General features: G+C 31.7%; 2 protein-coding genes across 4 annotated transcripts; one reads left to right on the top strand and one right to left on the bottom strand.

Moving 5' to 3' along the window:
- Positions 1-660: 660 nt before the first annotated feature.
- Positions 661-8,697, bottom strand: LOC125051119 (short-chain specific acyl-CoA dehydrogenase, mitochondrial-like). 2 transcript variants are annotated; one of them, XM_047651279.1, is made up of 9 exons: positions 8,337-8,697; positions 7,793-7,956; positions 6,471-6,729; positions 5,600-5,761; positions 4,930-4,996; positions 4,123-4,274; positions 3,474-3,565; positions 2,702-2,901; positions 661-1,781 (listed from the first exon to the last, which is right to left on the bottom strand). In XM_047651279.1, exons 1-9 carry the CDS (start codon positions 8,371-8,373, stop codon positions 1,688-1,690), a joined length of 1,227 nt encoding a protein of 408 aa, XP_047507235.1. In that variant the 5' UTR covers positions 8,374-8,697; the 3' UTR covers positions 661-1,687. The 2 variants fall into 2 exon arrangements, with proteins under 2 accessions (XP_047507235.1, XP_047507236.1); XM_047651280.1 differs by having other exon boundaries at positions 4,123-4,262; positions 8,337-8,696.
- Positions 8,698-8,819: 122 nt separating this feature from the next.
- On the top strand, positions 8,820-16,437 carry LOC125051113 (vacuolar protein sorting-associated protein 18 homolog). Of its 2 annotated transcripts, XM_047651272.1 has the most exons (10): positions 8,820-9,220; positions 9,453-9,784; positions 10,098-10,145; positions 10,397-10,708; positions 11,123-12,351; positions 13,050-13,219; positions 14,002-14,153; positions 14,460-14,525; positions 15,008-15,173; positions 15,555-16,437. In XM_047651272.1, the coding sequence occupies exons 1-10, from the start codon at positions 8,962-8,964 to the stop codon at positions 15,788-15,790; spliced, it is 2,970 nt and encodes a 989-aa protein (XP_047507228.1). In that variant the 5' UTR covers positions 8,820-8,961; the 3' UTR covers positions 15,791-16,437. The 2 variants fall into 2 exon arrangements, with proteins under 2 accessions (XP_047507228.1, XP_047507229.1); XM_047651273.1 differs by lacking the exon at positions 10,098-10,145.
- Positions 16,438-16,446: the final 9 nt, after the last annotated feature.

Raw genomic sequence — 16,446 nt, 5'->3', positions numbered from 1 at the left:
CAGTGATGCCTACTCCTACAGAATTTTGCCCATAAAACCAACTTCAAATACATAGGGATATTATCAATTAAAAACCTAAAGTTTTTGTTTACTGCTTGGTTTGAGAGGTAATTTCAACTATACAAAATACATTCCAGTAGTAGAAAATAGTGTTAAGTCGATCTTGGACTATCATAGCTTTTTAATATTTTATAATCACACTTGGAGTTTATATTTGGTTTAGCATATTGGTTGGGTTCTAGGCTTAATATAAATTGTATAGAATCGTACGTTATTTAAAAAAAAACTTGTACAAACTACCCCCTAAATAATAGTATCTGTTATGAACCCCTCAGGACATCTTGATTCACCCTAAATTGGGGGGAGAACCCCCAAGTTCATTCAGCATCATTGCCCGTACGGTTTGATTGTGATTGGCTAACAACATCTCTCCAATATGTGTTGATAGGTCATATTACGTCAGTTTGACCAATCACAATCGAAGGCAACGATTAGACTTGCGCCTTTTGTTTTCCCACCTCCTCTTGGCCTGGTCTGAGTAGCTCAGAGAATTAATAATAACATTTTTTTTCACTGGCCTTCTTTCTTGGATAAGCGAAGGCAAAGAATTTCAAACGTAGATTGTTTTTTTATAATTATAGGAGTTACAAAAAAATAAAATAAATCAAAATAAACTTTAATATGTCAACAACATAGAAAAATAACAATTTCGAGTATATTTAAAATCAAAGGAGCAATATTGCTACTACATATTTTTAGAATAAGCCCTTGTACACATAAAATTTTCAGCTATACCATTTAATAACCTTATCAATACGTAACATTATACATCATAGACTATAGAAAATATAAATACATTTTAACACTTTTTTTTTTAACTTTATGTTATGAAACTTTGACTTTGTGCAAAAAACACGTTTCTATCCGGTTCGGTTACCGGTGTAAACGTTAAAGACACTGTTGTCTCAAACGTTTTCACGTAAAATGCAAGACAAACATAATAAGCGTCGCGTATTCTTTATTTAGGCGCTGATTCAAACTAAAAAATGATTGTACTTAAAATTAACTTGTCAAATGTACTTTCAACTTAAAATTATATAATATATTTCACAATTATTATTTGACACCTTATATCGTTATTCTATATGCAAAAAAGATTATAAAAAACTGTTTGTGAATGTGTGTGTTTGTTCAGGGTTAATTTTACCAATTACTTGATACTAAAATACTTGTATGATAAACTTGAATAGCGCTCCGTAGTTGTACTTGGAATAAACGAAACCACAAACATAACTCTGTGTGTAACTAGATATAATCTGTGTGCTGTCAACACTGTCATCATATTGACGTATATACTTGACTGTTTAATAATCTGTGACTTAGTAAATTCGGATATATGGAATGCCATATACGTACACTTGCACCTATTATAAATGCTTTTCAGTCTTAAAACTATTAAACAAGTATTCAATATAAAAAATCCAATTGATAATATATTTTCTATATTGAATTTATACAATTATATTGCGATATGTTACTCTGTGTATTTTTAAATAGAACTTCAAACGACTTTGTATTTAAATGCACATATTATTGTCTGATTTATTGTAGTGACAAATTTGTATTTGTGACGTTAAGTTCATAATTTTATTTATATCTATATCTTTTATACTTTTTTATGATTGTATCACAAAGCGTCATTCTCTTTGAGTAGGAAATGTCCGACTAAACGTTTCTGTATGTCCGTAACTCCGCCGTAGATTTGCGTTCCTCTTGCGTCTCTGGAAAAATAAGAAGGCTTTACTAAGGTGAAAGGTTGTTATAAGTTTTAATGTCATGATTTCGGCTTAAAACTTAATCTGGAGTTACACTGACGAAAATAATTCAATACAGTCTAACGATATATAAAAATTTAACCAAGGAATGCTTACATAACTCTCAATAGGGCATTTACAACATCACTAATATTTATAAAGCTTAAAAATTATTAATATATATTTACTTTGTGAAGCAAAGAGCAATTAATTTTAGTCCTTTCGAGTGTCATTGATGTTTGTAAACATTGAGCGCTGTACATTGCGGGCTTGCACAAAATTAACAAGACAATCAAGAATGGCGCTTCAAGCTAATAAATCTATACACTACGTTTTCAGAAGCGATCTTTGGTATAGACTACAGAATATAGACCAATGAGCAGTTTTCAATTGTTATTTTTTATAAAATACCTACAGTTAAGCTATAATGACTAATATGACTATAATAACCTATGAAAGTTTTAAGACAGAAATCTACAAATGATCGAATTGTCGACAACCAGTCACTTTCCGAGCGGTATGATCGCTTGGTATTGCGTAGACATGTTGGGTCTCTATGCATCTTCTACTGCATTTACCATAGAGAGTTTTCAGAGGAATTGTTCGGACTAATAACTGCAGTTGAGTTTCATCGGACGTCAAGACAGAATACAAAATACCGCTTTTTGCCGCGCACCACCACTATGTGGACCCAGCTGCCCACTGAAGTATTTCCGAAGCAATTCGACTTAGGGTCCTTCAAGAAAGGAGCGTACCAATTTTTAAAAGGCCGGCAACGTACTCGCGAGCCTTCTGGCAATGTGAGTGTTCATGGGCGGCGGTAACATAAGGTAAGCTTCCTGCCCGTTTGCCTCGTGTTACATAATAATAAAAAAGTTATAACTCACCTATAATGTCTCTCAGCGTTATATTTAGTGGACAATCCATTCCCTCCCATTATCTGTACGCAGTGATCAGCCACTGCGGCCGCATTTCGTCCAGCCACATACTTTGCCATCGCACTATTTTTTGTCGTAACCTGAGTCGCCGCTCGATACGTAAGAAGGCGCGACGTTTCAACCATAACTGACATTTCTGTTAGTCGGTCCTGCAGTCAAAATGGGATAACGTCACACAAGAAACAATGCTTATAAGTCAGTTAGTATCGTAAGTATCTGAACAAAATTTGAAGAGAAAGAAAGAAAGAAGAGAAAACGAGATTAACGAAAAATTTTGTTTATTTACAAGAGAGGATGTTTTCGTATTTAAATATAAAACACAATTATGTATATCTTAATATATATATAAATAACGTGTCACGTTGTTTGTCCGCTATGGACTCCCTAAACTACCGAACCGATATCAATCAAATTTGCACACCGTGTGTAGTTTGATCCAACTTAAAAGCTAGGATAGCTTACGTCTCAATTAATACCCGCAATATTATTTTATTTTTTGATACAATTCTAACAGATGGCGCTGTGTTAAAAGTACCAACGTTTCACATAAGCTATCTACCTTTCACATAAGTTCTCCTACCGTTTCCTTTGAATAGTTTAGTACTATGTAATATAACAAAAACCTTAGCCACAGCAATGCTTGGCCGGTCTGCTAGTGCCTATATAAAATAATTAATTTTAACTATATTCTGATAAAAGTACGGTAGTTTATAATACTTACTTGAACTGAGGGTAGTCTTGATAAACTTTTTCCAAATGCAACTCTCTGTTTAGCATAGCTTATTGCAGTATCTAAAGCTGCCTGAGATATGCCTGCAAACACTTTCAAAAGTCAATATAGGTTACCTTACCCTATATTGAATTTAAAAAAAAAATCCATAGCCATATGAAAAGATAACACACTAAGTTTTAATTAAATAATTGTTTTAGTATCGACAGAGGGCCGAACAAAATACACATAAAACATCACTAAGGGTGAGTTAGGAGCTTATGACTCCCATATGTTATTGACGTACGTCAGAGTAACATATTGTTTTATCTTTAACTAAACCTTAAACTTTAAAACGTGATCATCTTGACATACTTTTTAAACGTATTTTTGATAAAAATAAGTGTTAAGAATATTTTACTCGATATTGTATTGTAACGGTGCAACAAACCAACCAAGAGGAAAATAATGAATATATGAAATGTATGACTTTTTCCCATACATTAGAATTAAATACAATAAAACCTTAGTAAAGATCGCAAATCTGTTAAGTAGTTTTCCTGTACAGAACGAAAAAAAATCAATTACAATTTTTTAATCGAATACTGTCAATATTCTCGTATATATTTAATTAAATAGATTAATTAAAAAGATTTCCTACCTACAGCATGCGCAGCAATACCAATCCTAGCTTGATCAAGTTGTCCCATGGCGATCTTAAAACCTTCCCCTGGTTGACCCACCACGTGGCTGTTCGGCACACGGACCTCCTCCAGGGTTAAAGTGCAAGCTGTTGCCGCCCTGTGGGGGGTGCTTGATATCTAAGTTATTGGGACCCCTCGTTTCGGAAATTAAGGTTTTTGGTAAAGCGAAGAAAAAGAGTTCAAGAATGTAGGTGTATGGGAAAAGTAAGAATTTCAAACAATTAAGATAAATTAGATAAAATGCCGTTTAGGCAATTGGACACAATGATGGTACTTATAAAGACATTTATCAAATTATCGCTTTATTTATCTGAAAATCATGATGGAATGGATTTTTATAGTAATATTTAAGCTTTAAAAGTGAACCTTACAATATTCACTAACTCGTAGATATCATTGATAAAGCGAATTTATTTGGTAAATTATTTCTTATATGTAACTCTTTGAAAACTAATTGCAGAAACCATTTTGACGATTTTTGTGATTAGAATTAATTTTGTTGTCCAAGAAATTTATAATTATTTTATTTTCAAAAGCTGATTACACACTGATAAAATAAAAAACTGATTTATTTGACTTACAGATAAACATAACTAACACGAAGTGAAAACAAATACATTTATTCATAAATTATAAAACCTAAAGAAAAATTTATTTTAAAGTTGCTCAATCTGGATATCGGATGAGAAATGACAATTAATAGACAGTAAAAGAAATTAAAGTTGGAAAGTTTAATTAGACAAATAGTATATAAAAAATCTTACCTTACTCCCATTATCTCTTCCTTCTTACCGCGAAAAACACCCTCACAGTCAAGTGGAACTAGAAAACCTGGAAAAATATACGTAGATTTTCTCGTTCAACGTCTTTATATATGTGTGGTATGTACCTAATAATAACGTGTCATATTTAATAATAATTAAGTAGATCGAGTTTTTTTTTGTTCGTTTCCTATTTCTGATTTCCCATATGTTTTTTTGACAATTCACACCAATTGACCTAGTCCCATGCTAAGCTGGTGAAGCTTGTGTTATGGGTACTAGGCAACGGATAAACATACATATTATAGATAGACATACATATAAATACATATTTAAACACCCAAGACCTAAGCACAACACCAAATGCTCATCACATCGATGTTCGTCTCAGCCGGGGATCGAACCCGGGACCCATGGATTCGCAGTCAGGGGTACTAACCACTAGACCAATGAGTCGTCTAAAGTCGTCGTTTTATCACGGCGATTATTAAAATCGGCAAGATTAGAACGCGAGATTATGTTCGCAGTCATTTTGTTAAAAATTTAATTGGAATTCATTTTTCATATTATGTCACATTCCAAATGATACTATGCATTATTATCAGAACCAGACAACCTAATAATTATACATAATTTATTTTTATATCTCTTTAATAGATAAAATTTCACTCACAAACAATTCCTTTATGTCTCAGCGCTGGGTCAAAAGTCGCGAACACAACAGTGGCTGAGCCTTCTATAGCTGAAGTAACCCAGCTTTTCTTGCCATTAATAATCCAGTGGTCACCATCTTTTGTTGCTGTTGTACCGATATTTGCTACGTCACTGCCGGCGTCTGAAAATTGTGTAATTTCGATATTATAAAATAGCTTTTTGATGCCCAAATAATAATCACAATTATTTGTACGAATCTGAAGATAATTTATTTTATTTGTAAAACCAATGTATGTCTAAAATACAGTTAATATTATTATGAACTTCAGAACAATATTAAATAAATAAAGCCTTTCCCAGAAAATTTAAACAGAATAATAAAAATCGGATAATTTACTTTGGATGCAAACATGAGTCATGTCCATGACATTTAAAGGATTATCTTCAGATATTTGTTTCAATCTTATCATACTTATAAAATTAAAATTATTTTTGAAGTTATACTTCTTTAGGCGCGTTATAGAAATTGATGAGAGTGAAATTTTACGATGCGCGCGCACCGTGACACAAACTTATCAGTATGAAGTTGCCCACGGAAGATGCTACGGCATTGGACATAATTTAAAAACAACATTCCAATAATAATAGAATTTATGTTACACTTAATGTAAGAGAATAATAATAAATATTTATTTATTTAATTTTTCAAATGTAAACTGAACTTTATTGACTATAATGACTCCTTTTCCAGTCTTTTATTATTTAATTGTAATTAATTATTTGCATGCTGATTGCATATAAACTACTTTTAATAATGCCAAAGAAATATAACTTATTCCGCGCGTACATAAGTACCTACACGCATCCTTTTTTTAATATCAAGAACATACCAGGCTCACTTAGCGCGAAGCAACCAATACATCCCTGGGTAAAACTCCTTAAGAACATTTCCTTCTGTTCTGGTGTACCCTTCTCGTTCACCAGATTAGCGTAGAGGAAGTTGTGTATGGAGAGAAGCATACCCGTGCTGGCACACCCTCGGGATAATTCTTCAACAGCGAGTGCCAAAGAAAGATAGTCGTATCCCAAACCTCCATATTCTGGATCGACACAAGCCCCCATAAATCCAACGTCGGCCAGTTTCTTTATCTAAATAATATCATTTTGTTCAAGGACCGTATATAAATAAAAATACAGAGTCATTATTTTACGAATACAGAATTTTAAATTCCATTTTAAGGTCGGAACAATATGAGTCACGAAAAATAAACATCGAAACCTTAGTACATTCCAAGGCATTGTTGACAATTTGTATTTTCCTCAGTAGTTTAAGTATGCAATTTAAAATAAGATCTTTTGGAATCAGTTTTAATGTGGGTTTGTGGTACTAGTTATTTAAAATTAGATAAACAACATGGATTTTATATTTATACATTTGTTGTGTGCATATGTATGTATGACAGTAAATCAAAAATTGTATTTAAATTTTCTGTCCACCTACATCTGTTGACGCTACAACTTACAATAATAATATGTAATAGAATGTTTAGATAACTATTCAAAAAAAACCCTTTTAAAATAATGAAAAATATGCACACATGTGTCCACATATTAATTGCAGTTAAGATGCAAATAAAGGTACAGTTTGCTGACCCTACAATAGTCAAAAAAATCATTGAAGGAGAAATCTCTCTGTTATCAAAAAATTTAATACACTTTATCTAACTATAAAATTATTTATCAGTAACATAAAGATGAGATAAACTAATAACATTTTATTTAGATATAAATATCAACAGTAATAACATACCAATATTATTTCAATCAATATAACACTTACCATCCATTACATCATATCTTAAGCAAACAAAACTAGTTTTCTAAGCTAAGGTTAAATCAAAAAAGTTAAATTAAAAATAATCCTTAAACATTGATGTGATTGCAGCTCAAGGTAGGACAGCTTTTACCTGTTGCCTTGCACTTAACTGAATTATTATATTTACAGAACATTTAAAACATCTTAAAAAGTTTATGAATACCATTAAGACATTGTCATTATCACTTGTGGAGTGTGAATATTGTAAATATTATTATTTAATATTGATATCATTGACAAATAAGATTAATGTATGGAAAGTATTATGTCATTAAAACTAATATTAAACATAATATGCAAGTTGTTTTGAAATACAGAAAATAAATAATAAGTTACCTCTTTGAAAGGATATCTTCCCTCTCTATCTAATTTAGCTGCATATGGTTTAAGTTGCTCATTAGTAAAGTTTCTAACTGTCTTCTGAATGTCTAATTGCTGTTCTGTTAGCTGAGTAGTAAAATATCTGACTGCTAGTTTCTTGGTGCAACTGACCAATTTAACTAAAACAAAGAAAATTTAACTAAAATATAATAATAAGAACAGTTTTACTTTGACATAACAAGACATCAATACCACAGTAATTATTTCTACTTAATTGGATTTTAAGCACATACAGATATACTAATAGCAAGAAAAATTAAATCTTTCATACCCACAATGCCAGTTATTTAATGATAACTGGCATTATTTAATAAGTTTAATATAATACAGTTGACTAATATCGATTTGATTAACAAACAACCCCCTTAAACTTTATTCTTATCTTATATTTCTCTCTTACATAATTACTTCAAATGTACTCCAGAAATGACATAATAAATAGTTATTATTATTAAAAAAAATACTAATATAATATAATTTTCAAAAAAATAACACATACTGGCCTTAGTTGATTTGATTAATGCAGTTGTAGCCATCTCACTAACTTATTTATGTACGTACTGCTCGCTTTACAGTCACCGTTGAACTGCTTAACAATTCTGAATAACTGAATACTATCGTATTACTACTGATAATATTATTCAAGGGCAAGCCGAATTTACAAATGAAATCTACTTGCATTTACATTTTTTACAGATATTGTAATGTTTTGTTGATATTTTCATATAAAATAATATCTTTATGCTCTTGGCCTAGCCATTTATTATGCAACATGTAGTTAATTCAGAAAATAAAACAATGAAATAATATGCACTAAAAAACTACGCACAACTCAAAAAATCGTATGTTTTCAAATTAATAAATACAAATTAGACGTTCAGGAACAACAAATTTTGACTTTGATCATTGATGGTTGCTGGCCAAGTTAACTCAAATATCCCATCTGAAGTTGACAAATAACATTAAATTGAATCTTTGAAATGACACTTCACTTCAAACTTTATCAGTCCAAAATCCGAAAACCTGTTGTTTATTTAAAAAAATATCTACTATTGAATTTATTGTTTTTCTATACGTTTAAATTTGTAATATAATCATAATCCCAATACATCACATTAACAAGTATGACATCGATTTTTGACCAATACGAGCAGGCATCTCAAGTATCTCAAAAAGTAGTTCCAGCTTCTGAGCAAATGACTTCATCGGGTTACATCAATATGCAGCTAGAAGATAATACACCCCTTTTTTCCAAACAGAGGATGAATTTTAATCCTTCAGATTTGATTACTCATGTAGCAGTTGCAAGTGACTATTTAGTTTTAGCTATGGCTAATGGAAAATTGTTTAGGATGGATTTAAAGATGCCTGATCAACAAGAAGGTAGACTTTACCATTTTGCCATAATTTTACTTTGCCTAATAATATTTTTTTATATATGGTTTTCGTTCTATTTGAACTCCTAAATTCTTGAGTCTTCTTAAGACGCTTAAGAAAATTATAATTTATGTATCTGTTGCCAGCTTTCTCTTTGCATCCCCATCTCATAACAGCTTTACAAAATTTAGTAATAACTTAGTAATTTAGTAATCAATAAGTATTTAACTTGTTTCAGAAATCCAATACACAAAGATTATTCAACCAAATTCAAAATTAACTGCAATATTTCTTGATCCACTGGGTTACCACTTACTACTAGCCTTTGCAGCTAGAAATAAAGATGGTAGCCCAGAATTGGTTTATCTTCATCGCAATAGTACTAAATTGAAGTCTGTAAGTAAATCAAGGAACTATGAAGTAACAGAAGTTGGTTGGAATTATGAGAATAGATCTACATCAACTACAGGGCCAATATTACTTGGTACATCTCAAGGACACATACTGGAGATGGAGCTAGAAGCTGACAATGATAAAATGTTTACTGTTAGCCAGCAATATTGGAGACAGGTACATATTTATAATATCCTTATTTATATATTTACATAGCTTTAAAAAAATAAATGAGCCATAATTATGAGTATGAGTAATTATTGAATAATGAGATCTAAAAATATCTAATGAAAGCTAAAAAAAATAGTATATAATATGTATTATAGTTTTATAATACACAACAAGTAATTTTTGATTATTACAATAATTTATATTTGTCTTGATATGCATATAATATAATAGCTTATTTTATAAAATATTTAAATTAATAAAACCCAATGCTATTAATGAAATATATTTATGCCACTAATTATTGGTTATTTTTTCCAAGCTACCTAATTATTTACCACTGTATGGAGGAAAGGAGATTGATGGTTTGGTAAAAGATATACTTACAGATTTTTATAAATTTATAAAATAATAGAAAAGTAATTTAATTTTGTTTAAATTTATCGTTTTAATTTGTCTATATTTATTTATTTGTGTGTCTATTCAAACATTTTGTGAAATGATTATTTTGGGATGGAAGACACAGAAGGTAGATCACACTGATACAAATGTGTCTTTTTCATCCCATGGGTTACTTTTTTTTCACAATTAATCTAAGTGATCATAAATATTTTTTTACAGATTTTTGACATTGGCAAAGGAACTGATACACCAATTACTGGTATACAATTTCATAGAGTGAACAATACAAGCAAATACTTTATTTTTGTTACCACACCAACTCGACTCTATCAGTTTATAGGCCATGCTATGATCTCTGATGATAAACCATCCCTTCAATCCATTTTCCACTCTTATCTGACAACTCCGGAAACTGGTTTTCAAGAAATTCCATCCACATTGAAGTATTCCAAGCTACAGTTTTATTTTGATAAAAGCAATGAACCTAAAACTTTTGCATGGCTTACAGAACCAGGAATATTTTATGGACAGGTAATATTTTAAACTATAATATATGCATTACTGACCATTTAAAGTTTAAACCAACAAAAAAAAAAGGGGTCCACTCGGGGACTGCCGCGGTAAAGCTATTGCATCATATTTTTTTTCAACTTATGCAATTATGTATAATTATTTATTTATGTAGTATTTTCCCGCTCTAACGCGCAAGATTTTTTTCGTTACGTAATTTCTGGATTCGGTCTTCACCCTGGATACCCACGATAGAAGCTATGCAATAGCTTAATAATTAACTTTTTAAAATTACGGATACGACTTTATAATTTGTTGTTTAACTTATAATAAATTACCAATGCATTTAGTAATAAATAATATATCTGTGGCCAAGTTATCTCTGTGTATAGTTTATGTAAAATAGTTTTTCAAGGAATATTTTTTTCCGCACAGCTGGATCCTTCATCTCAACAAAACTCTAATTCTCTATTTACACAAGGTGAACTTATCAATTATCCTACTGATAAAGGCGATGGAAAAGAATCAACTCCCTTATCATTTGTATTAACCGAATTTCATGCTTTAGTCATGTACTCTGATGGAGTTAAGAGTGTGTCTCTTCTCAATCAGGAGCTTGTCTATGAAGATCGGTATAACTCAGAAGTACACGGAAAGCTAAAAAACATTGTCAAAGATTCTGTTAGACGTACCATTTGGGCCGTTACCGACAAAGCCGTGTTTAGATATAAGGTTAATAGAGAAGATAGAAATGTCTGGCGAATTTATTCCGATAAAGAACAGTTTGATCTCGCTAAGCTGTATTGCCAGAATAACCCAGCTTACATAGACATCATAAACGTCAAACAAGCGGACTTGCTATTCGCAAAGGGTGACTATGAAAAGAGCGCAGAGATCTTTGCGGAAACTCAAAGTAGTTTTGAAACAATATGCCTCAAATTTCTAGAAGTTAATCAGATTAATGCTTTAAAAGTATATCTGAGCAAACGATTAGATGCCTTAACTGACGACGATAAGACACTAATCTCTATGATTGTGATTTGGATGACTGAATTGTATGTATCACAGCTAGCGTCTTTGAGACGCTCGGGGAAAGATAATTCTCAAGAATACCATCAATTTCAGAGTGATTTAGAGGTGTTTCTTCTTCAACCAAAAGTGGTACAATGTATGCAACATGTAAAATCAGTTGTGTATGACCTAATGTCCTCATATGGGGACAAACAGAATCTTATAAAACTGACGGTTATTAATGAGGATTACGAAAATGTAGTCGCTCAACATATTTATAAGAAGTCCTATCAGGAGGCGTTGAATATGCTGCAATCTTTGAAGAAACCCGAGTTATTTTATCAATTTGCACCAGTATTAATGGAAGAGACTCCAACAGAGACAGTGAATGCGCTGATTTCGCAAGGAGCTAAGTTAAGTCCATCTAAATTGCTTCCCGCGTTTTTATCCTGTGAAAATGATGACAAGCACGCATCGGAGATAACACGATATCTAGAATTTATGTTGCAGAATTTCAACGTGAAGGATAAAGCAATACATAATTATCTATTCACGTTATACGTTGAAACGGATAAACCCGCTTTGATGCGGTATTTGTCACGACAGGGACGGGATATCACTATGGTGAATTATGACGTGCATTACGCATTACGGTACGTATATATTTTTTTACAGTATTCTTATGTAAAGAACATTCTTAACGGTAGCTCAATTATAAAAAGCAACGTTTTTTGAGTTTGTAAGATATATGTAGATGATCAGTGAGGAGAGAGAACCGTTGTGGAGGTTATGTGAACTGATATAATACCTTTTTGCTACACGATATTTCCCTTATTCACAAAAAAAAACCTTTAATTTTTTCGTATAAGATAAAAGTGGATTACTGCCAAATTATAATGACTATGTACAGTTGTAAACATAAAAAAGAGGTTGCGACCTCAAATAGATACATGCCAACAGCTACAGAGTGTTCCTCCTAGAACTAACTTCAAATACCCCCCTCTAAAGATTGATTTAAAAACTTCTGAAGTTTTTGTTTTATGCTTGGTTTGAGAAGTAATTTCAAATATACAACAAAAAGACATACGTATTATAAAATAGTATTAAATTTCTATGTATGATGTTTCACTTATAATCACTTGAAGTTTTAAATATTTAGGTTAGCTTATTGGTTGCGTTTCTAGGCTTAATATAAGTTGTATAAAATAGTGCGTTTCTTTAGAAAAAAAATTACTTTTATAAGTACCCATTAAAAATCCACCTAAAACCCCTCAGGACATCTTGATTCCCCATAAATTTAGGGGAAAAAGCCCCCACAAAATATTTAAAATAATATGTCATACGATTTCAGTCTGTGTCGTGAGAACGGTTTATCAGAGGCGTGTGTCACTTTATCAGCTCTGCTAGGACTCTGGGAGGCCGCGCTAGAATTGTCTCTACAGGTTGATATATCTCTCGCTAAGTCTGTGGCTGCGATGCCGGAAGATGTTAGCTTGCAGAAGAGATTGTGGCTTAGTGTGGGTAAGTCTCAAAACCGATACTTGTTATTCTATTTTATCTTTGTACCATTTTTATTCTAAACTTTCCTTTGGTTGGACCGATTTTGATATTTCTGTGTTGATTATAATCAATACAAATATGTTAACATTTTAGGCAAAACAAAAGTGTAATATTAAAAAGTTTATTTTAATTAAACAAGATTTTTTGGAGACTTGGAGACTTATATCTTACCAAATTATTTGGGGTCCATACTTTAGTTACACTTTTTGTCACAAGCTTCTTAAACAGATATTTTATCTACAATTTGATCCAGAAGTTTCGTACGTTATCTTTAATAACTTTCCTTTACTCATTAGATAAAGTGAAAAACTTATTCTCCAATAAATTGTTTGTGTCGAAAGAAATGAGTATAATTAAATTTTCACTAATATTGACGACTCATTGGTCTAGTGGTAAGTACCCCTGACTGCGAATCCATGGGTCCCGGGTTTGATCCCCGGCTGAGACGAACATCGATGTGATGAGCATTTGGTGTTGTGCTTAGGTCTTGGGTGTTTAAATATGTATTTGTATGTCTATCTATCTATAATATGAATGTATATCCGTTGCCTAGTGCCCATAACACCAGCTTCACCAGCTTAGCATGGGACTCGGTCAATTGGTGTGAATTGTCTTTAAAAAAAAAAAATTCATAACTTCAAGTATTTTTGGCTATCCCATATTAATTTTTTACCACGCAAGCCTATTACTTGAATTGTCTGGTAAATTGTCACTAAAATATAAATTTTTAAATACACTTGCAGCTGAACACATAATAACAAAGAACCAGGATATAAAAGAGGCGATGCAATTGTTAGAAGAATGTTCTCTTATCAAGATTGAGGATATACTTCCGTTCTTCAGCGACGTCACCACCATTGATCACTTTAGTGAACCTATCTGCCAGTCTTTAGAGGTATGTTGAAAATGCTTTAATAAGTTGTTGTAAGTGTTGTTTAATAATTCTTATATGCGCAGTAGGTAATCTTCTTCCTATTAAAATTATATACGCGAAATTTTCCCCACCACAAAAAAATCTGGCCGGTTATTTTGGCTTCAAGTGTGCGATGATTGCTTAATATTTTTTACGTTTCTACTTATTTACTAAAATATATATGTATGTGTAACTTAACTAATGTTAGTTTACATAACTTGTGTTAATAAAATTTTACAATCACTATTAGTACTAGACTCAATTTAATAAAATTGATATACATTTTAGGAATACAATAATCAAATAGAGGAGTTGAAGATTGAAATGGAGGATGCCACGAAATCCGCAGAATGTGTAAGTTGTATAAAGTTCTTTTTAAATTCTCCATATTTAATTATATATACATAGGTATAGGTATACTTTAAATCGTCAGTATATCGATACAAAGTTGCCTATTTATATTTTGATTCAAAGCTGTTTTTCGCACGACATCGTTTTTTATTAGAAACTTTATCGTCTTTAATGTAATATGTTTATTATTTTTCGTATTATGTACCATTAAATTTAATATAGGAAACATCCTCCTTGTCCTCTAGAAGAAAGTTCTTAATAGACAGTAGAATAGACAATAGAACTTCGTAATTTATTAAGAAAATATCGTTTAATTAAATTGTAACCCAGAAATTCTGTCAGTGTTCAAGAAGCGTGTTAAGCGTGAATTGTATTATGACATCAAAAGATGGCATTGTACAATCTAAAACTTTAACGATTAATTTTGGTTCTAGAAATCTCTAAAGTTTTAAAAATATATCTTGATCGCCAATTTACTTTCCCAGGTTCGCAATGAAATACAATCGTTCCGTAATCGTAGCGTACTAGTCTCGGTGACAGACGTATGCTGCGTGTGTGACATCGCGTTGTTGTTGCGGCCTTTCTATCTATTCCCGTGCGCTCATCGTTTCCATACGGATTGTCTTCTTGCGCAAGCGCAGCCCATACTTGGTATGTTACTTTTTTTTAAATTCATACAAATACGATTCAGGGTCCAATTAGACAGAGCGAAATGTGGAGCTACATTTGAAAGGCGCTTAAGGTCAGATTTAGCGCTAGTCTAACTTTTGGACGTCAGAAATTTATTGGATTTTGACATGAGTCATGTCACGCTAAGTTACGTTTCTGAATCTTATCCTTTAACTCCATCTCACAAGCAGATATGGAGGGATATTATATTTCCTGGTATGAAATAAAATCTATATAGAGCTATTTTAATAAATTTATTTTTATTAACTTCCATTCTTGTATATTGTAGTTAAAATAGAAAACGTCATTGCTCCTTGGTCTAAAAAAACATAATAAATATTGGTGTTTTGTTTTCTTACGCAGCCCCCGCGCGTCGCAACAAATTAACGGATCTCCAACGACAACTAGCAGTCTTGTCAAATGTTGAACTCTCAACAGTGACATCTAGCGGACTACCCTTACGTGAAGTACTTCGGAGTGAGATAGACGACATTGTGGCTAGTGAATGTGTGCTCTGTGGAGAACATATGATAGCCAGTATTGATCAACCATTCATTGCAGATCAAGATTGGGATCGGGTTATGAAGGAATGGGAATGAACGCTTTTGAATGTTCATACATTTGGTTGTCGCTATTTCTAGGTGGTTTACCTCATATGTGGCTTTTTGGTTCAGTCACATAGCGTATAGGCGGAGGTCCTTGGTCCTATTTCTAGTAAAAGAAGAGTGGCTTTCAATTTGTAGGTATAGAATGCCATTACGAAAAGCCACATTTTATAAAACTAAAAAAGCTTCTCATAAAAACATTTTCTACTATAAAGTCAAAAGTATTTCTATCAAGAAACCTTCGTTAGCCATGAATTCTAAAAGAACGTAAGCAATGAACGCAAGTGAATATTTGTTGCATAATGTAGTTCAGAAATTGTATTAATTAAAAGGAAATTTTATATCTTAAAAATGACAGTATAGGCATAGCATTCTGAGTTACGTGGAATCTTAATCTATATAAAAAATCAACAACAATTATAATGTAAACCAAAGAAAAAATATGGAAGGAAAGACTGATTCAAGGAATTTAAAAACCTGGAAATCTTGTAACATTTGTAAATAATTTGTATCTATTCATAAAATGTATTTTAAATTATAAACTAATATACCTTATAATTATTCTATTAAGATCATTATCTCATCTATGTAATCTTATATTGTGTATTTAAAGATCCAATATAAATAATAGTTAAAATGTATGTTTTCTT

Source organism: Pieris napi, chromosome 7 (assembly GCF_905475465.1).
Source record: "Pieris napi chromosome 7, ilPieNapi1.2, whole genome shotgun sequence".
Classification (NCBI taxonomy): domain Eukaryota; kingdom Metazoa; phylum Arthropoda; class Insecta; order Lepidoptera; family Pieridae; genus Pieris; species Pieris napi.
The sequence above is the reverse complement of the archived record's forward strand: the minus strand, read 5'-3'. Positions and strand labels throughout refer to the sequence as shown.

What these genes read in the sequence shown, in the direction of transcription:
- LOC125051119 (XM_047651279.1), bottom strand. Translation starts at nt 8,373, where the DNA reads ATGGCTACAACTGCATTAATCAAATCAACTAAGGCCA. An exon ending in AATCAAATCAACTAAGGCCA is followed by an intron (nt 7,957 to 8,336) that starts GTATGTGTTATT and finishes TCTTTGTTTTAG; the next exon opens with TTAAATTGGTCAGTTGCACC. An exon ending in GAGACATAAAGGAATTGTTT is followed by an intron (nt 4,997 to 5,599) that starts GTGAGTGAAATT and finishes ATATTTTTCCAG; the next exon opens with GTTTTCTAGTTCCACTTGAC.
- LOC125051113 (XM_047651272.1), top strand. Translation starts at nt 8,962, where the DNA reads ATGACATCGATTTTTGACCAATACGAGCAGGCATCTCAAGTATCTCAA. An exon ending in GACGTGCATTACGCATTACG is followed by an intron (nt 12,352 to 13,049) that starts GTACGTATATAT and finishes ATACGATTTCAG; the next exon opens with TCTGTGTCGTGAGAACGGTT. An exon ending in CCACGAAATCCGCAGAATGT is followed by an intron (nt 14,526 to 15,007) that starts GTAAGTTGTATA and finishes TTACTTTCCCAG; the next exon opens with GTTCGCAATGAAATACAATC.